At 61.2% G+C, this 20,766-nt stretch overlaps 2 protein-coding genes across 3 annotated transcripts in view; one reads left to right on the forward strand and one right to left on the reverse strand.

Annotated features, from left to right (window-relative positions):
• Nucleotides 1–287: 287 nt before the first annotated feature.
• NFIC (nuclear factor I C) overlaps nt 288–20,766 on the forward strand; it is a 60,136-nt gene continuing 39,657 nt past the window's right edge. The window contains exon 1 of one of the 2 annotated variants that reach the window (XM_074928288.1): nt 288–380. In XM_074928288.1, coding sequence (XP_074784389.1) covers nt 288–380 — 93 coding nt within the window. Of the gene's footprint in view, nt 381–19,267; nt 19,650–20,766 lie in introns of those variants that run through there. The other variant, XM_074928290.1, reaches the window with a different exon arrangement.
• LOC141971139 (uncharacterized) lies at nt 12,786–19,221 on the reverse strand. Its single transcript, XM_074928291.1, has 3 exons — nt 18,692–19,221; nt 14,704–14,774; nt 12,786–14,142 (listed from the first exon to the last, which is right to left on the reverse strand). The coding sequence occupies exons 1-3, from the start codon at nt 18,983–18,985 to the stop codon at nt 13,398–13,400; spliced, it is 1,110 nt and encodes a 369-aa protein (XP_074784392.1). The 5' UTR covers nt 18,986–19,221; the 3' UTR covers nt 12,786–13,397.

A 20,766-nucleotide genomic window follows, 5' to 3' on the forward strand; every position in this document is an offset into this window, starting at 1 on the left:
ATCCCCTGGCCACGGGTGCCATCCTGCAGGCGTGCCCACTGGCCGCTGGCACAGCCTCTGCAGTGCAGTGACCACCCACGAGCCCAAGAGCAGCCGACCCGCCTCCCCTGGGGCAGCTCAGACAGCTTCCCGGACAGTTATGATTCCTCGCCTCCATCCAGCTGCTTTTCCCTAAGTGCCCTCTGGGCTTGGGGGCTGCTCTGGGTGATTTTGGGGGCAGAAAGGGTCTGTGATGGAGTCGGGAACAGAGCATCACACCGGGCACCTCCTGGAGTAGGTGGGTGGGGATGGAGGTGCCAAGCACAGCGGCGGCAGCAGCGCCCGAGGGCTCCGTGAAGTGGCAGCTCTGCTACGACATGAGGGCGAAGACCTGGTGGATGGTGAGTGGGGGCGGCTGGGCTGGGGGGTCAGGGTTGGGTCTCGGCCGCGTGGTTTTGGAGTGGGGGAGGCCAATCACAGGGCAGAAGCAGGACTTTGGGCCAAGGACGCAGGGGTTATAGATACCACCGCCTGGGACAGAGGGTTGGGGCACAATCCACTCGACGATGCCTGTTCGGTTGTGCAGTTTCCCTGCATCAGGGGTTTGTCTTTCTATTTCTTCCTGCTGGTTGTGACCTTGCCTGGCCAGGCCTGAGGCTGTGCTGGGTTGTCCTTGCCCCGGCTCACCCCACGTGCTTTGCTCTCATGAACGTTTTTTGGAGAAAACCTTTCTGCCAGTAAGGAACAGCATCTCCCTGCTTAGCCATGAAGGTCTCTGCTGGCGTGGGAGCCTCACACCACCTCTGTCAGCCCTGTCCTTGGAATGGTACCTGTGAGAGGACCTGGGTGTCTGTCTGTCTTCCCCCAGCACCGACCCTGGCTCTAGGCAGGGGCTGGGGATCACCTTAAGCTGGGCTTAAGGCTGGTTTGGGCACAGCCCTGGGCTGGTTTTGGGAAGCAGAGGAATTCCTCCACAGCTTCCCAGCAAGAGGCTGAGCCAGGGGCTGCAGGTCCCCGGGGAGCAGCCAGAGGTTCTGCCCAGGTGTTTGCAGCAGCTCCCAAGCACCCATCTCCCTTTGCAAGGGACCCTGCAGCTCTCCCGGGCTTGTACACGGGATTTCTGGAAGCAGATGGGCTGAGTGAATTCCTGCTGAGAAGCACCAGCCACTGCGGCAGCTCAGGCTTGCAAGGGAAGCCTGAAAGCCCCGGGCCTGAGCAGCACAGGGCACTCAGGCAGGGACAAACCCCGGGGACACTCGGACATCCCTGTCTGTGTGCAGGGATGGCACCCGGCATCCTGCCAGCTCCACCGGGGCGCAGGCACAGAGGGCCGGGGCAGAGCGGGAGGCCAGATCCTGCCCCGTGTGGCCCTACTGTGGGCGGCTGCAGTTTCCAGGGCAAGAGGCTGGGCTGGTATCAAAGGGCTGTAGGAGGAGGGCAAAGGCTTTTCAGCCCCCCCAGCAGCCCCCCGCGCCACAGCAGGAACGCAGTGTCCCTTTGCTCGGGAGCACCCACGCTGCCCCAGTGGCCCCATGGCTCTGCCTGCCACCGCGAACAGAGCCGGGGCTTCAGAGCGAGAAAATTGGGCCTTTGAAGCTGCCCCCGCAGCCCCACAGCCCCACGCTGCCTCCGGCCGCGGCCACCGGCGGGGGGGGGCCGGGTCACGCCGGGACGTGGGGGCGGCGGGCGACGCTTGGCGGGCCGGAAGAGGGATTGGCAGGAGCTCAGGGCCTCTGGGGGTTGTCGGGGTGCCCCGTGGTGCGCCCACAAGTGCCGGCTCTCGCATGGCCTCCCGCCGTGGCGCTCCCAGGGATTGAGAGGGTTGGGGGGCAGTGGGCGCAGGAGGAGTGAGTGAACATAAATGGGACTGTAAATCCCAAATAAGACTGGTCCTTTCAGCTCCCTCAGCCCACTTTTCCCACCAAGGCAACAAGCACATCAGCCTCTTTTAACTCCCCAAAATATTTTGGGAATCCACCTTCTGTGGCCACACCCCTGGGAGATGCTGGCAGCCCCCAGGACTGTCTGTCCTCATCCTGGGAGCAGCAGCACTTGGAAAAAACACGGTTTTGCTGATTCAGGGCTGAGTGGAGATGCTTTCGCTGAGGATAAAAAATGTGGGATGCTGCAGCCTCTCACTGCCTCCCATCTGGGGACCTCGGGCAGGGCAAGTCCCCTGGCAAAGGCTGGAACATCCTGGGAGCCGGTCCATGGTCAACACATGCTCCCAGCACTGATTCTGCCCCACAGCCACTCCCCACTGCGCCCATCCTGCCTGGCTGGGTGGCACCAGCCAGTTGCTTCGAGACAGGCGGGTTCTCTCCCTGCCACGCTGTGCCCCGGCTTGTCACATTTTGTGTTACCCCACATAAAAACAGGAGCAGAGGTTGGAGCTGACGCAGAGGGACGCAGCCAGCGCCCAGGCTTTGCATCAGCCCCTCCCAGCACACCCAGCTCCCCGTGCGCATCCATCAGCCAGCGAAGGGCGCGTGATGGATTGACCAGTGGAGAAAAAAATTAATCAGGCTGGAGGTAGCTATGAGTTACATGGCTAAAAATACCTCTGCGGCATCTCCTGCCGAGATGTCCCCGAGCAAAGCACCAAGGAGCCCGAATCTCTGCTGACACCCCATCGATCACCCCCCCCCCCCCTCTTTGCTGGGCTGGAGCTTGCATCTGCACATGAGTGTTTCACGGGCTCGGCTGGCTTCAGCGCAGCCGATTTACTGCCGAGCCCCAGCAGGGATGCGGCGGCTGATCAGTCAATGCTCGTGCACAAGGCCCTGAGTCAGCAGGTATCGAGCGCAGGGTGAGGCCATCCGTCTCAGGGAAGCTCGGCTGCCTCGGGAGAAAGGGAGGAAACCTGCTCCCCAGCATTGTGCATAAAAAGGCTCCGCTGGGGGCTGCTGCGGCAGTGGTTTGCAGACTGGCCTTTCACCGCTACGGTGGCGGCGAGATGCCACCCGTGACACCGGTCACTGGCAGCGTGTTGGCCTCTCTGTGGCACCAACCCTTCCAGCCACAAAGTGCTCCGAGACAGCCGCTGGTGGGTGAAACCGGGATTCTGCACCGCCTGCCGCAGCCAGCACCCAGGGAGACGGAGAGGGGGAGTGCGGTGTGGGGTGTGAAGGGGTGACCAGACGGCATCGCAGCATCCAACGTCAGCAAACCCTCCCCCGGTAGCGTGGTTCCACGAGGTTTACACAAGAAAAGGCTTTTTTTCCCCGTTTCCCGGGATGATGCTGCTCTGGGTCCCCCCGGAGTCAAGGGCCCCCCCACAGCCCCAGGGTCCCAGCCCACCGGCACCCCCCCAAAGAGAGGGCCAAGGTGCCCGGGGGGGTTACCCCGGCTCGCAGGCGGCTCCTCCCCGGCACCCAGCGCCGGGCGCTGCTGGCCCCGCGCCGCCCGGAGGCCACGGGCGATCGGCTCCGTGCGGTTCCCGCGGGCAGGGGCCGGGACTCGCCCCTGGGCGAGCACTAGATGGCAGCAGAAGAGCGCACATGGCCACGGCCACGCTCAGCCGCGGCACCGGGCGGCAGCGGAGCTGCGTCCCACGGCGCTCCGGGACACCCCGGGGGCCGCCGGCGGGGACAGCCCGGGCTGAGCCCCGGGACCCCCCGGGGGCCGCTCCCGCTGCCCGGGCGGTGCCGTGGGCCGCGGGATGCTCTGCCGTGACCCCCCCCGGGCCGGGTTGCAGAGGCTGGGGGGGGCCGTGGGGCGGGGGGGGAACAAGGTTTGGGGGCGACTGTGGGCCCGGGGTCGGGGGCGTGGGGCCGTTTGGGGCGATCGGGAGGCGAAGGCGGGGAGCAGGGGGACGTGGGGACCCTGGTCTGGTGGCACCCGCTGTGTGCTGGCACAGGGCACCTCCTCCCTCGGGTGCCACGGCGCAGGGGGGTGGGCCCTGGGCCCTCCCGCCCCAACACACACGTGCTCGTGCAGAGGCACGCACACGCGTGTGCACAGGCACGTGTCCACCACACACGGGGGTACATTCACGTGCTGGCACGCTCCCACCCCCACAAACACGTGTGCAAATACACACACCTGCACACACACACGCGTGTGCTCACTCCCCTGCACACACACATCCATGCGTGCACAACCCCCCCACACACGTGGAGGCATGCACACGCTTGTGAACTTGCACACACATACACAGGCATGTGCACGAGCATGTGTGCGTGGACACAGACACACAAATGCACACACACACAATCCCACACTCCCCCCCAACACATCTGGACACACGCCCGTGGGCCCTCCCTTGTGCAGTGAGGCACATGTGCACACCCATGCCTACAACATCCGTGTAGGCACTTACACACACGTGCACACACGTGCACAGCCCTTCCCAAGGTTGCTTGTTAAAAAGTACCTGGGTAGGTAAATAGGGGGCAAGGCTGGGGGCCGCTGGCCGGGGGGCCGGGCCTGGGGCGGCCGCACTGGGGGGGCTCAGCCCAGCTGCTAATGACCCACGGCCAGTGCCAGCTCTCTAATCCGTGCAGAGGTTCAGGACAAACTGTACCAGCGATTATATAAACCGACTTGCCTCTATTTATTTAATTCCCTTTTATTTATTTACCGCTCAGCCAATTGAAGGCAGGGGAGTGCTGTATTCCCCGGCCCCCTCCCATCCCGCCACAGTCCCGGCTGCCCGCCAGCCGGCACGAAGGGCTGCAGTGGGCCCCGGCACTGCGCGTGTCCCCCTGCCACAGGCCTGTGTGCACACCCGTGTTCCCCAGCGTGTGCGTGGTGGTGCCCCACAGCGTGTGCTGGGGGCACAGGGCAATGCACATGTGGGCACACACACGCAAACATGCATGTGTGCACACCGACGTGGGGGCACACGGGTGAGTTCATGCACACAGGCACGTGCATGTGCTCACACGGACACGCGTGCACTTACATCCACATGTGCAAGTGCATCCATGCACAAACACACCCACGTTTGCACACCGGCACCGTGCTGGGAGGCAGTCAGCTCTGCCAGCTCCCGTCCCCCGATGCAGGAGGTGATATGAGGACACGAGGCCCCAGCCATGTCCCCACGGGGACAACAGCCTGCTGGGGCCCGGGCTGGGAATGGGCCGGGGGGGCAGTTCCTGTGGGGAAGGCACAGGACGCGCTCGGGGTGCCCCACGTCCTCCTGGCGTGGCTGTGGCACGCTGAGCTGGTGGGCTCCCACCCTGACATCCTTCTCTGTCAGGGCTGACATGGGCGAACTTGGGAAGCAGCTGAAGGGGAAGAGGGTGGGGGATGCCGGACCCCGCACCCCCTTCCCAACGGCTGCCCCCTCCCCACAGCACTGCCTGCCCTTCCCCCGCCGTTACATAAAGGCGCGATTACAGGAAATCAAGGGGCAAAATGTCTCACTCGAATTAATAACTGACTTCCTGCGGTTGCAGATTCACCTTCTGTGCTTGTTTATACTCCCGCCCCCCTGCCTGCTTCAGTTAATGCTCCCCGGCGCCGTTTGCCATTAACCAGCTCTGGCACCATGGGGAGGGCAACACTGGGGCCCAGTTACCCCAGTATAGCACAGACAGGGACATGGTGGGAGCCCCGTCCCCATCCATCCTGGTCCCGCTCAGGCAGGAGTGGAGGACCTGGGGTCCCGTCTGCTCTGCCACCGCCTGCCTGGTGTCCTTGGCCATGGCACCCCAACCAGCTGCTGTGCAGGGGACAGGGAGACACAGGGAGGGCTCCAAGCCAAGAGCAGTGGGGCATGGCCAAGGGTCCCTCCTGTCCTCACACTGGGGACGTGGTCCCTCCCCACCTCCCTGCACCCTGCTCAGCCAGGGCCAGCCCAGCCCAGCCAGCCCAGCCCAGCCCAGTGGCCTCCCCATCACCAGCATTGCCCATCCCCATCACCAGCTGCCAGCATCCCCCTCCTCGGCCCCAGCAACCTCCCACTGCTCCCCGCACTCCCGTTTTGTAAGTGGGAGCAGGGCTGGCTCTCCAGGAGCTGGGGCCGGGCGCCGGGGAGCCGGGGCCAAGCCATTGTGCTGCGCCGACGACTCGCGCGGGAGAGCTGGTGCTCCCGGATGAACCCGGCTGGCGCAGCCATTTCCTGGTGCGTTTCTTCTATATTCCGAAAAAAACCAAACAAAATTCTTCTTAAACCAGTTAAGGTTGCTAAGAGACAACAATGTGCTTTACATGGTGCCTTATTGACAAAGCCCAGCTCTTAATAAGCTCAGAAATGAACGGCAAGCAGCTTGGAAAGCCTACGCTGCAGGGCTGGGAACCGAGCGTGGCGGCCTCCTTCCTCCCTGAAAAATACCCTTAACTCTGCCCCTGGCAGCCCCGGGAAACAGCCCTTCTCCCCCAAGGCCAGGGTGGGGCCAGGGCTGGCACCCCACTATCGCCCTCATCAGCCCCCCGGAGCCGCAGGCACCCATGAGGTCCAGTGATGCACCGCCGGCACCAACAGTGTTTTGGAGCCGCCTGCCTGGCACAGGCGCAGCACCGAAAGCCGCCTCCGCGCCCGTCTGCCAAACACCCACCGGCCCGGGCGCAGCCGGAGACGCTGCCGGCTTCCTCGGGAGGGGAAGAGGAGCTGGCAGCGGTGCCAGCTGGCTCTGTGCTGCCCGTCCCTGGCGCGGCGGGGTGTTGGGTGCCGTGAGCCCTGCTACGGGCGATAAATCAGTCATCGGTGTAAGAGCAAACTATTTCCGCGCGGGGCCAGACTTGGTGTCTGCGCCATCGTCGGCAAAGCTGTGGCAGGGAGAAGGGTCAGGCTGGGCTCTTTGGCGCAGGGCTCGAGGCGGGTGCTGAGCACGCTGGGGCTTGGGCGAGGGCCCTGCCAGCAGCGTGTGCAGGCAGGAGCAGGCAGGGAGTGGGTGCCAGGCAGGGCGGGCAGCCAGCTGGCATGGCAGGGCGGCCGCGGGGCGTTTGCGAGCGGCGGGCACCACCCTGTAGCCGACGGGGGATGATGGGGGGACGGGCCGAGGTCCCCCCCTCTGTCACTCGCCCACCAGGCCTGACATGCCACCCCAAACCAGCTGCCATGCCGGGTGTCCACAGGGAGGCTGCTCCTTCCCAACCAACAGCCTGGACTTTGGGGACCCCAGTGGGGACAGGGGATGGCCAAAATGGGGGGAAAAGGCGTGGTGATGAAGGCAGCAAGGCCGGAATGCTGGTCGGGAGGAGCTGGTTGCAGGGGCACAGTGTGAAGTTTGAGGCACCGTGGGATGAGTCCGGGCACTCTCAGTGCTCCAGTGTCTGGCTCTGCTGCTCCTCCTTTGCTGCAGCTCCCAGAGGAGCTCAGCACCCTCGTTTCTCCCTCCACCAGTGATGTGGGTGCTCCAGCCTCTGCACTGGGGTGAACTGGGCCCCAAGCACCCCCATGTCCCCCAGCTCCATGTGCTGGCTCAGTGCCCAAAATGGTGCCAAATGAGCCTCAGCCCCAGCACGGCCGCAGTCCCTGGGGAAGAGGGGTGCTGCAGTTTCCTGGCAGCTCCCACAGCAGTCCAGAAGGAAAAACCAGCGCGGGAGCACATGTGTGAGGAAGAGTGGGTAGCACCCCACTTGCACAGGCCCCCGGGCAGTGGGGTGCCCGTCAGCGCACGGAGCCTGGGAACGGCGATGGCTGAGTTGACTTTGGCTGGGGTGTGCGGCTCCTGCTCCCGCCTCGCCCTGCCGACGGCGGCTTCTCCCAGCCCCAGCCCCCACGTCCTGGAGGGGGGCCAGCACCCCCACTCGCCCCCACCGGCACTGCCCCTGGGCACAGTGGGGGTGACGGGCACGGGTGGGGAGGCCCAACGGCACCTCACGCTCACCCAGAGCCCCCCCCCGCCCCGAGGGCTCGGGTACCATTTCTCCCAGTGCCGGGGGCAGGTGGGGGACAGGGCCAGATCCGCGTCTGCCTTGGCCACGTCCCCAGCTTTGCAGCTTAACGCTCAAATCAGCTTGCGAGGTGCCGGCTGCTTAGCACCCAAATCCCCAGCCAGGGCTAAAAATAACCCCCCCAGGCTTGGCGGGTGACAGCTGGCACCGCTCAGCACCACCTTGGCACCACTGCGGAGGGGCCCTGGAAATGCCACCGTCGGGGGGGCGGACACATGAGGACTGGGAGGCAGGAGCTGGTCCCATCACCTAGTTGGGTGCCCTCGCCCACCATGGGGCACATCAAGGCTCTCGTCCTTGGGGAGAAGGGAGGTGGTGAAGGGGGGGAGGTGGCCCAGTAGTGCCACCAGTTCCTCCCACTGGCATGACTGGGAGCAGTGCCAGGCGCTGCCAGCCTCACAAGCGAGGCTGGGAATTTTCACCCGCTGGCGGGATCTCTGTGGTAAACCCAGGAGGGTGTTTCAGGGGGAGGGTTTAATGTTCTCGTCCTCCCCCTGTGACACCAGTGCTGCTCTCACACCACCCCTGACCCTTGGCCCTGGCACAGCCCCAGTGTCTGACCTCACGTACCCCGCACCTAGCCGGCCACCCCTGCCTGTGACGAATTTGTGCAGCCTCAGCCCCCAGGGGAGGTATTTGGGGGGTGCTGGCGCTGGGACCCCTCGGCCGTAGGGAGGAGTGGAGGGTCGCTGCTGCCACACCGGAGGTGGAAAGCTGAACTCCGGAAGCCTCAGCCCACGTCCCTGCCGCCACCGGGGTCATTGGCAAGAGTTATCACCCGCCCTCGCGCTGGCGGCCGGGCAGCGCCTTCACACCTGCGGGGACGAGGACGACGTGCCCCCAGGCCCCGCTCCAGCAGCGCCTGTGCCTGGCAGCTCCCGGCCGTCTCAGCCACACCGCGCCTGCCTGCAGCACGCTCAGAACATTGCCGGAGCCGTCACCGGTTTAAAAATAGCGTCTCAGCAGAGTGCAACCGCGTTCCCTAAAAGCCATGTGGTTCGAGTTAGAGGATTAATTGGAAATGCTTATTTTGATTTGCAAAGTGATTGGATTTTTCCAGGGCATTTTGAAAGGAAAAAAGTCTGAATTTAATTATCACTATTCCAAAAAGCACCATGGGACTGAGTGTTTGAGGCCGTCTCATGTTTGCTTCACACCCCTCTCCAAAATGCAGGCAGGCCGCGGGGGACGCGGCGGGGACGTGGCGGGGACGCGGCGGGGACGGCTCGCTGTGCCCCGCGCCCGCTGCCAGTCGGTTCCCGGCTCCCCACGGAGGGCGAGAGGCTGGGGCCACACGTCACGCCGGCCGCTGCCGGCCCCGACGGACCCAGCACCGCCGGCACCCACCGGCCAGCCCGCGGCGGGCGGCACCCCGGCACAGCTCGGGCTGGAGGAGAGCATGGGGAGAACTGTGTCAGCGCAGGCCAGGCCCGGTTTTGGAAGAGGTTTCTTTCACCAAGTTGCTTTGTTTTTACCAAAATGGATTTTCAGCAGTAATTGACTTTTTTTTTTTTTCTTGGGGAAAACATCATTTTCAATTACATTTCTCTGGGTTTCCATTGAAAAATGAAAAGCAAATGCTCTTGCACGCTGGCAAAACGTGGAAAAATGTCTAGGAATATTTTCGTCCAAATGAAAACAGTTTCAGTTCTTTTTCAAGATCTCTTTTTCCTGAAAAGAAACCACAGTTGCCTTCCCAGTTATTCTAGTCGGACTGGTTTCGAGACAGACTTCCCAGTTCAGAGGCTGGAGCTGGGTTTATGGTTCTATGGGGCAGGCGGTGTGGGGCTCCCCAGCAGCCCCAAGCCAGAGCTGCCACAGCTCTTCCCAACGCTGGTCCAAGGATGGGGCGGGAGCAGGGTGAGCCCTGCCTGCAGCTCACCAGGGTGCTGGCAGCTCTGGGGTGCAGAGACCCATCCCCACGGCCAGGGATGCTCTCTGCAGGAGACTGGGGCTGGCAAGGTCCTCCCCAGGGCTTTAGGGATGTGACCTGAACTCGAATTTATGGGACAATTCGGGACCCAGGCATTGCACTGCACTCCCCAAAGCCCTGCTCCCATCTCCGGGTTGGACACGGGTGCAGCACGGGGGTGCCCAGGGACTCTGCCTTTCGTGCAGGCTATTGGAGTAGGGAATTGCTGTCCCGGCCTCGCTTCTTGCGATCGTTCTGATTTCCCTGTGCATTTGTGCCCTTCGCACAGGAAGCGGCAGGCGGGGGCCAAGGGGGGAGTAATGGACAGATCTGCTCTATCCAGGGCTCTTTGTACCCACCGCAGGGGATGAGCCCGCACGGGGGCTGCGGTGCAGGATGCGGCTCCGCACAGTGCCCAGCCACAGCCAAGCACGGCTCCATGCCGAAGAAACCCTCAGTTCAGGGTGCCTCCATCCCTCCAAAACACTCTTTATTTGGAGGCTCTTTCTGTTTCCAAGACCCCCAGACAGGTCTGGGCCTTGGAGCCAGGTCAGGATGGAGGGGACACACGGATGCAGAATGGCCCCCGCAGGAAGGAGGCTGTGGCTGCAGGAGCCATTGGCTCTGCATGCACCAAAGTCCTGCCAGGCCAGAGAAAGGGATCAAAAATCAATGGTAAACTTTATCACTGGGCTGAGATTTGGCTCGGCTTCCCAGGCCGTGACGCTGCCTTCCCCCTCCTTCCCGGTCCGGGCGTACAGCCAGGATGCCCGGGCAGGTGGGAGCGCCAGCGCGGGCACTTCAGTGAGCGGCTGCGGGTCTCGTCTCGGTTCCATTGCTGCAGTTTCCCCGCCCGCACACCGGGGCTGGGCGCCTTCCCCACTGCCCCGCTGATGCTTGACCTCAACGATGCTCCCGTAACGGTGCTCAGCCATGTTCCCCGGGCAAAGCACCAAGCTGGGAGTGGGGTGCAAGGCCCTATGCCTCTACCACAGCGACAGCCTTCACCCCAAAAGGCACAAAAATGTTTGTTTAAAAAGATTCAGGATCCAGCAGGAAAATCCTCTCCCCTAGGTCTGATCTGCTCCCATCTGCTAAAAGCCAGCATGGAGCCATGCCTCAGTTTCCCCACTTGTAACACAGCAGGAGGTGGCAATTCTCCTGCGGGTCCATGGGAATGGGACAGCAGGGACAGATTCTGCCTTCGGGCCCAGCAGGCAGCCTCGGGCAGGGACCAGAGAGCCCCTTCTTAACCCCAAAACAGTTGGAGGTTTGGGCTCAACCCCAAAGCAGCGCTTGGGGAGCAGCAGCTGGGAGGCTTCGGCCCTGCTCCCGCAGGAGGGAGCTGGGAGCTGCTGGGGAGGGAAAAGAAACGGGCCCAGCACTGACAGCCAGCAGGAGGATGTTTGCTGGCACGGTCACGTGGCTCCCACCACATATTTACACACCGGAGCAAGCCAGCCCCGGTGACAAACACGGTGCCACTTGGGTAAACACAGCCCCTCCGAGGAGAGGCATCCATGGCCACTGTAGGAAGAGACCCAGGAAACAAAAAAAAAAAAAAAAAAAAAGGAAAAAAAGAGGGAAAAAAAGAAAAAACAAAAAGGAAAAAAAAAAAGAAAAAAAAGAAAAAAAAAAGAAAAAAAAGGCAAGCAATTGCCTTAAAAAAATATTTTTCCCCTCACTTGCTGCAAAGTGGGCTGGAAGAAACACTGGGAGCTGAAGCCGAACGCCCTGTTTTCCGTGCTTCCTATAAAAAAAAGCAACAACCAGCAGCCCAAAGCAGGGATACAAAGTCCACTTGTCACCCGCTGGTTGCACCCTCCCACCCTGCGGCGGCAGCTGGGTGCTCGCGCGGGGCTGGCGGCGCACAATAGCGGCTGTTGTTGCCGGGCCGGGAGCTGGCTGGGTTTCAAGGCCGGGCAGAGCATGTGCCGCGGCCGAGGGCTGGCGTCACTGCTGTGAATTCTCCAGGCCCTGCTCCGAGCCCCCCATGTGCAAAACGGGGGGAACCAGCCACAAATCCCCCCTCCCTGGGACGGTGCTGATTGGGGAAACCAAGGCACAGGTGCCTTCGCCTGGGCAAGGTGTTAAAAGGGACAGGCACGTGCCTCCGCAGCCTGTGAACACGCCCCCCCCCAGACCCTCTTCCCGCAATAATTTCAGGTCTATGAGCCAAGTCTAGACCAGTGAAACATCATCCCTGCCCCACACCCGCTTCCCAGGGCTACCCACACCTGCCTGCTCCCCCCACCCCGCAGAGAGGTGCCCAGCCCCTGGCACAGCTCACCGATGCCACATGGCCAAACAGCACCCACGGCCCATCAGGGTGGTGCCCAGACGCACCGCAACGGCGCTTCCTTGGGGCGATGCCCGTGCCGCGGGGACTGGCACCGCTGCCTGGCCAGGCCCGCAGCGCCCACTTGTCCCCCGGAGAGTCTCCAGCCGGTAGCGTGGTGCCTGCTCCGTGCACCCAGGCTGGTTGTAACCCGGGATGGCAGCCAGCCCCAGGCCAGGTCACCGTGCCGCGGGTGCCACGCTGGGTGTCCCCTACCACCACCCCAGTGCTCTGCTCACCGCCCCGCCACGCTGCCGAGGGGATGTGACCCCGGCAACCCACCACAGCCGGCCAGGCCGGTGCTCTCCCCTCTGTCGGTGCAGCTTGATGCCCTGTGCCAAACATTTTGGGCAACGTGCCCCCCGCCGAGCCCCGGGGCCAGAGAGTGCAGCTGCAGGCGGGTGCTGCTGCCTCTGTGCCCGGCAAGCACGGCCCAAGCGCCAGCAGCTCACACAACTGCCGCAACCACAAAAGCCATTTTTTCCTCCCCGCTCGGCCGAGCTGCCCGGTCCCACTAATAAAAAAAATAATAAGGACATGGAAAATTCTATAATATCCCTTTCCAGCTTCTTGGATTTGGCTTTTGCTAATTCAAAGCAGACCCCGGAGGGGGGTGGGGGGAGTCAAATCAAACCAGAATCACAGCACGGAAAGCCAGTTTTCACAAAAAAACCCAAGCCAGCAACCCCAACATTTGAATGCAGCAGAGAAGAAAAAAAAAAAAAGTTTAATGTGTGCTTAAAAACAAACGAGCAGTGGTATCATTTTTAATTAGGAGCCTATTTTCAAAGCCCTTATTACTTACAGTACGCTCAGCATCCGAGTAATTTTCCTCTCTCGTAAAATCGTGGCAGGGGAAGGGGGAAAGCGAACCCTTTGTGCGGCCGGAGAGCTTTGCAAGGCGAATATTCATGCCAATTTGTCTGCAGTAATTGGTTTAGCTATAGACGTAGGCTGGCAATTGATTATGTGAGTTGCTAAACTTTTCCCGGAGAAGGGACCCTTCGCCCGATATTACTTTTGCATATGCCTCCAGTTCGTGTTGCTTCGGGACGCGGCTCTGTGCACCGGCACAACTGGAAGCTCGTTCTGGAAAACTAATATAATTCTTTGCCGTTCCCTTCAAACTTTCTTCTTGCAAATTCCAGCCCAGTTTTCTCCTCTGGCAAACAAAACCCTCGGAGAAACCATTTCCTACTGCAGCGAACGCCTCATGCAGAGGGCTGCTGGAGGGGCTGGGGCCGGCGCTGGGCTCCCGCTGCGGCACAGCAGGCACGAGGGCTGCGCCGGGAGAGCGAACCCCGACACCTGGCCCCGGTGTCACACTGGAGCAACTGGGCAATGGCAATTTTCCATCGCTGCTGCTGGGCATTTTGGCCCCCAGTATTGCTCTGAATCCCCAGTCCCTGGTATTACGTGCACCGAGAGAGCGGGGGCCCGGGGCCCGGCACAGCCTCCCTGCTGCGGTGGCGGCAAGGCGGAGGCGCCGGGGCGGGTGGCGGGAGCAGGTAGCTCGTTACCTCCCCGCGCTTCTGTTTGCTTTGGCAACTGACTGAAATTCCCCCATGATTCCTCCCCCTCCTGCTCGGGCTCCGAAACGCCACCGTCAGCCGCTTTTGTCCTCCCCAGGCCTCGGAAGCTCCCAGGGCACAGGGGTGCCAGCTGGGTACTGGGGTGCAGAGCCCCGACGTGCTCACCGCACCCGCCACCAGCCACTTTCACTTTCCGCTCCCCAAAGCTGGCACGATGCTTCCCTTCTTCTTCACCCTTCCCCTCAGCAAAGCCGTAATTTGGGTGTTTTTTGTCCTCCCCCCCACTCTTGGGTGCTGCTCCCGTTGGCACATTTGGGGGACCCCCAGCCTCAGGGCCCCGCTGCGTGCAGCGTGCCGGTGCAGAGCCACACCAGCGCGCCGAGGAAGCCCTCGGGATCACGGCACTGAGACGTTCCCACTCCTGAAGCCGAGCCCTCCCTGGGCTGCCAGGGCCGAGGGGCGGCCGTGGCGGTTCGGTGGCTCTGCCGAGTGGCGCAGGGACGACGGCAGGAGCCCCCATCTGCCAGGTCCGTCTGCAGGGAGGGGAAGAAAAGCAAATCTGGATCCACTCGCACTGAACAAAGAGACAGGGATGTATTTCTCCCCATTCCTCCCACTCCAGAAATTTCCCCAAATTCCCCAATACTGACATGATAAACCAGCCCAAGGAGAGTGGCCCGCACTTGATTTTTGTGAGGGGATTTTTTTATCCCCTTCTTTTTAAGAGGAGATAAAAAAAAAAATCAAGTGAGGAAACATTTCTCCGTTGCAGTTTGGGTTTGGTTGTTGGTTGGTTTATTTTTAATGAGTGAAATTTCAGCGTTTGCAAGAATTCCCAGCGTCTCCATCCACACATGTCTGCAAAACCCTGGGTCGGGTAGGGCAGCAGCACCGCAGCCCCACGGGTGGATTTAAAGCTCTTTGGCAGCAGCGAGGCTGGCACAGGGGGAAAAGGCAAAAAACCCCTCCTTTCTGATGTAAAGAAAGAAGTTTTAGGGTCAGTTTGGGGGAGACTGAGGGCCCCAGTGAGGCTGGGCTTCCGAGTGCAGAATGGCACAGGAGCCGGGGAAAGGGTTGCAAAGGGGGTTTCTCACCGGCCACGGCAATTCGAGGGCTGGCGAGGGCTGGTTTCCAACAAATCCAGCGGGAAGAAGTGATGTTTGGGCTGATGGAAAAAATACAGAGAGGGGAAAAAAATTGGGGATTTATATATATATATTTTTACATCTAACCTGCAGCCAAAAACAAAACAAAACAAAAAAAAGAGCCACAGCAAAAATGCTAAAACACCTTGAAATTCCTGCAGAATAATTCACTGAGATCTGCTAGCAATAGTTAAACTGAAATCCCCCCCCCTTACCAGCAACAATTTCACCAGTTAAAAACCTGCTTTATAAAGAAAGAGAAAAGAAAAAAAAAATCTTCTTTCATTGCACGTTTTGGCTTTGAATTGAGCCGGGCCAGACCTCTGCCTGTTTGGGACCCAGGCCAAGAGCCATATGCAGGAATAAAGTAAATAAATTCTGGTCAAAACCAGAATATTCTCCTTAAAAGTTACTTTAAAAGCAAAGAAAGGCAGCAACAAAACTGTCCCAATGTGGGTTATTTCCCTTTCTTTCCCTCTTTTCAGTGAGGGATGTGGCTCGGCGGTGCCGGCAGTCCCAAGCGCTGCACCCAGCAGAATGGGACCTTTGAGAAAACCCTGCAAAAAATGCTAGAAGTGAGCCCAAGAAAAAGGCTAATGAGTCTGGAGGGATATTTTCCCGTGGTGACGGGGAGGGTTCCCCAGCCCTGTGCTGCTCCACAGATATCTGCACCCCTTCGGCTGAGCCCAAAAGTTGGCATCGAGGCGTCTTAGCAGCACAAATCAACCATGAAATGCCCTTTAGAAATAAAATCCAGCTTTGAGGAGGGGGCAAGTGCGTCTGTCTCGGCTGCCGGGGCCGTGCTGGGGGCTCGGATGGTGGCTGGGTGCTGTTTGGGTGGTAGCGGGCAGGGGCTCTTGCCCACAGGCACGTGGCCGGGTGGGGCGCACGGGGTGGTGGGGAACAGCCTGAACCCACCAGCGTGGGATTCCACCAGCTTCTTGGAGCAGCAAAGTTCATGGTGGGGGGGAGGTGAGGGCAAATTTTCACTTGTTCCCAGCACTGATTTTATAGACGGGTGGTTGGGAGCCTGCAAATGACTGGTACAGAAACCCAAGGAATGAAACAAAGGGCCTGATCCAGCCTCTCCATCTCTGCGCCAAATTAGGAGTAACTCAGCTTCAACCCTTGCAAAAACCCATCGGGAGAAACAGAACCGGACCCCAAATCCCCCCCTCCTTTTTTTTTTTTTTTTTTAAGGCAGCAGGGATAACCTGCATGGGAAAACTAAATTGGGTTTGGATTTCCCCCCCACTCTTCAGAATGCTGTTTACGGGCAGTCTGGAAACAACACCAAAAAAAAATTATTGTATTTTTAGTGTTTTTCTCCCCAGGGTTTACACTATGAATTGGGGTTGAGGCTGGGGTGGCTGCAGGGAACTGGAGCTGGCCAGGAGGAATAGGGATGTGTTGGCAGCGGGGTCCGTCGCGGCTCCCCAGCCCCATGGCCAGGGCAGCCTGCCCGCACCCTACAGCCTGCCCGCACCCTGGGGCTGAGTAACCCCCCACCCGCAGCAGGGCTGCCAGGATCCGGGATGCCTTCCGCTCTGCCTCCAGCCCCGACGGCACCAGGGTACAGGTGCCACTTGCTGCACCGAGATTATTTCAACCCTGGGTCATTGCTCTCACGGTTCGTGTAGGATCAGCCCCTGGGCCCCTTACGGAGATGGGAGAAACGGGATTAATTCAGGGGGATGCGACGTGTGCCCACAGGCCATTGGAAACCCATGGGGGTGTCTCAGAGACGAGGCTGGCAGCCCTTCAACCCCGGCCTTGAATCACTCAGGAAATACTTTAACAGCATTTTACAAAAATAAATAAGGCAGAACCCCCTTTCCCACTGTCCCGCATCCCAGACCCTTGCAGAAGTAAAAATAAAAACCCAGTCCTGCTTTTTCTCCCCCCCCCCGCTCCACCCCATCATCCCAGCAGCCCCATTTTTCCTCCTCGCCCACCCGGTCCTGGGCTCGGCAGCCTGGCACCGCCAGCCTGGCACCGCCGGGAAATCTCCCCCGGCACCGGGATTGAAGCCGATCATCCGCGTCCTCCCCAAAACGCGAGGAGCCGAGGAACTGCCGCAGCAAAATAAAGCACTGGCAGGAGGGAGGGGAGTTGCCAAGGGGGCACCGACAACCGCCTTGGAAGCAGTTAAAAATTGGCAAATTCTTCCCTGGGTTTATTTTTGCGCCATATCTTGCCCGGTGTCAGGCAGAAAATGAAAACTGTATTCTGCGAGCAAAGTTACCGCCGAGTTTACATTCCTCAAGGCTTATGGAGCTGGGACGAGGCGAGTGAACTGCTCATTTCAGCCAGGAGCCTTTTTTTTGGCTTTAAAAGAGGGAAGTGGCTTTTTTTGGGGGGAGCAGATGGTGACTTAAAAAAAAAAAAAAAAAGTTCTAGAGCTTGTAAATATAAAGAAAATTTTTTTTTTTGATAGAAAGCTGGAACAAAATTAGATCTCATTTCCATAAGGCCGATCGCCGTACTTCGGTGTCTGACAAACAACTTGAACGGCAGTAAAATATACCCTGTGAATGCACAAATTATGCCATGTAACGTCCAGTATCGTGGTATGCGCACGGGGGGTTTAGCAGTCAAAGGGGATACGGGGATGGATAAAATAAACCTCTAGTGTATACAAAATCCCTGTTAAAATCGAGCTGATCCCTTGCAAAAATGATCCAGGGCTCACCGAGTCCCCCCAAAAAAATAAAAAAAAGAGGGAGAAAATTATGAAATAAAAACTAAGGGAATGGCAGTGTAGCTTGCTTTAATTTTATTTTAAAAATACATAATAAATTATTTAGCATATTATTTATCACACTGAAATCATCTGAGCACAAGACAGACAGAGATTACGTTCCTGTTTGTTCAAGACTACGGAGCGTGCCTAAAAATACAGACGTACAGTCCACGCTTCACCCCTTAATAAACTGGGAAAAAAAAATCTTTTTTTTTGTTGCCTTCCTATAGAAAAATATGGTTATTTGAAAGGATTAAAAGATTAAAGGATTACTCGATAACAAGGGTTAAAAATACAGGTCCAGACACAAAAGGGGTCGATAGAAATGAAGGGAAAGGCTCTTCCCAAAGCGCCATTCTCCTCTCCCGGACCAGACCCGGCTCCCAGGTCGCTGCCAACTTTGCCAGCGTGACCGGGGACGGGGGGGGGACGACACACACACAAACCTCCAGCCCTCCCCCCGCCCCCGTGCCGGAGCCGCTGCACCGCCTGCGAAGCGGCCTGTGGCTTTAAGAGTGACCCGGGGGGGGCAGACGGGGAGATCCTTGGGGGGTGCGGGGGGGGCACGAGGAGTAGGGTGCGAGGGTGCTGAGGAGGCCCAAGGGGAATGGGGGGGGGGCAGGACCGGGGACCCTGGAGGGGATGGGGGCAGGGATGGAGGATGCTCTGGGGGGGGCGGGAGTCTGGGGAGAGGCTGGGGGGGGGGTGACCAAGAGACGCGGATGGGGGCGTCCGTGGGGCAGGGATGGGGGTGTCTTCAGGCCGGGGACGGGGGGGGACGGGGGAACGTCCACAGAACAGGGGTGGGGGTGTCCGTGAGGCTGGGAGGGGGTGTCCGTGGGCCGGGGTTGGGGGGAGCAGCGGGTCCCCGCGGAGCGCGGCCGGGGGTGACCGGGGGATGCACGTGGGCGGGGACCGGGGCCGCACGCCGGGGCGCCCGGTGCAGGGGCGGGCGGCCGGGCCCGGCGCTGCCCGCGGCTCCTCCCCGCTCTGCGGTAGCTCCGCACCGGGGCCGCGCCCCCCCCATCCATCCATCCCTCCCTCCCTCCCTCCCTCCCTGCCTCCCTCCCACCACCCCTCCCTCCTCCCCCACGCCCCCCCCCCGCGCCGGGCAGGGCCGGGGGGGCGGCCCCGCACCTCCCTCCGCAGCCCGCCGGCCCCGGGGGGGGCCGCGCCGCAGCCCCCGCCACCTACCAGCACGATCCGGGGGCCGCCGTCGCGCTGCCGGGCGAGCGGGGCCGGAGCCTTCCGCCTCCTCCTCCTCCTCCCTCCCCGCCCCCGCACCGGGAGCGTCCCCTCCGCAGCGCCGCCGGTGCCCCGGGCGAGGGGAGGAGGCAGAGGAGGAGGAGGAGGAGGAGGCGGAGGCGGCGCGGCGGGAGGAGGCGGCGATGGGGCCGGGGCGCTGCGGGCTGCGAGGAGGAGCCGTGCCCGGCCGGAGTTGGGCTTCGCTGGGGGGGGGCGGGGGGGATGCCAGCTTTGCTTTTCCATAGGCGCAGCCCGGCCCTCCGCCGGTCTTCTCCCCGTTTTGTTGTTTTTTTTTTTTTTTTGTGGTTTTAATTTTTTTTAATTTTTAAAAAAACAGATTTTTTTTTTTTTTCCTTTCTTGCCTTCCAAAAATAACCATCGCCCCCCCCGTCCCCGCGTTGTCCCCCCCCTCCTCCCAGCCCCGCCACCCCCGCGGCGCATGAGGCCGGGCTGGGCGCGGGCCCCGCCGCGCTCCCGCCGCCCCGCACCGCCCGCCGGCCCCGCCGCCGCCTCCCGCAGCCGCCCCGGAACTCGCCGCCGGCGGCTGCCGGCCCGGCCCATGCCCGGCGGCGCGGAGCCCGGCCCGGCCCGGCCCCCGACGCGCTGAGGCCGGAGCATGGCCCCGGGCAGCCAGACGGAGCCGGAGCGAGGGTGACCGCCCGCCGAGGACACTTTGCCGTTGCCGGTGGCCTTGGAGGAGGGCGGGGGGGGTGGGGGGGTGGATTTTATTCTTACTGTTTTGGGGGTTTTTAATTTTTTAATCATTTTTGGGGGCAACGATTTTTTTTTCCTCCTCCTTCGGCTCGGTGGAAAACACACGTTTTAGAAAAAAAATACCAAAAAAACCCACCCTCTTTGCTTTGCTTTTCGCAGCAACTTGGAAGCCCGTTAATTGCACTTGGCTATGGTAGGTCCCATGACACTTTCATTTTCTCTTCTACTTTCCTCCTCTCCCCCCCCCCCCCTCCTCCCCACCCGTGTGCGTGTGTTTGCGTGTGCACCCACGAGCAAAAGTTGGCTGCCGGGGAGGGGGCGGCGGGGCCGGGGCGCTGCCGGCAGCGGAGTTTAATACGGTGCCCGGGGCGGGGGGGGCGCGGGGGCGGCGGGGGAGGGAGGGCGGGAGGGGAGGGGAGGGGGTGCCGGGGTGGCGGAGGGAAGTTGCCGCCGTCTCTCCTCCCCCTGCCCACCCCTCCCCGCGGTATAAGGGGGGGGGGGGGGGGGCGGAGGCGGGAGCCGCCCGGCGGGGAGGTCGCGGCGCGGGGGGAGCCTCCGCAGCCCGCGGAGGGCTGGATGGAGCTGAAAATGGCCGCTAAAAAAGGGGCGGAGAGGCTGCTCAGCCGCACCGACTTGAACTTGGAAGTGACGCCCCGGGAGGGTCGCGCTCAAGTCCGCGCTGCGCTGCGCGGGGCCGCCCTGCCCGCACCCGGGGGCAGGAGGGAGGGGGGGGGAGACAAAAAATAAAAAAAAAAAAAACAGAAAAAACACCAGATTCGATATAAGAATAAAAACATCTCCCCGTCCCCGCCGTGCTGGGCTTTTCCTCCTTCGCCTCCTGCCAGGCTGAGGGGGGAAGCGCAGCGTCGGGGCTCCCTCCTCACCCCCCCCCATCCCCGGAGCCGCCCCGGGGGCAGCGGCGCGGCGGGAGGGGCGCGGGGGGGCGGCGGGACGCGGGCCCGGCCGGTGAAGTTTGCGCGGAGCCGGGCTGGTGCCGCCGCATCCCGCGGGAGCGGAGATGCCGCGGGGGCTGTTCTTAATGCAGGGAAAGGGGTGTTGGGGGAGAATAAACCCCAAACCCCCCTCCCCAGGCGGAGATGGTCCTCCTGGAACCGGCAAAAGTTGAGAGTAAAAAATCAGTTGTGCGGGGAGAGGGGCTGGCAGGGTGCCTTCCCCGGCGGAGCGGTGGAAAAAAAAAAAAAAAAGCTTTTTTTCTTCTTCGGGGAGAACCAGGCAGGGCTGGAGCCGCGGCCCCGCAGCCGGGAGCGGCCGGGCAGCGGTCCCTGCCTGCATTTCAGGTCACTGCAGGG

The sequence above is a fragment of the Athene noctua genome, chromosome 27 (assembly GCF_965140245.1).
Source record: "Athene noctua chromosome 27, bAthNoc1.hap1.1, whole genome shotgun sequence".
NCBI lineage: Eukaryota > Metazoa > Chordata > Aves > Strigiformes > Strigidae > Athene > Athene noctua.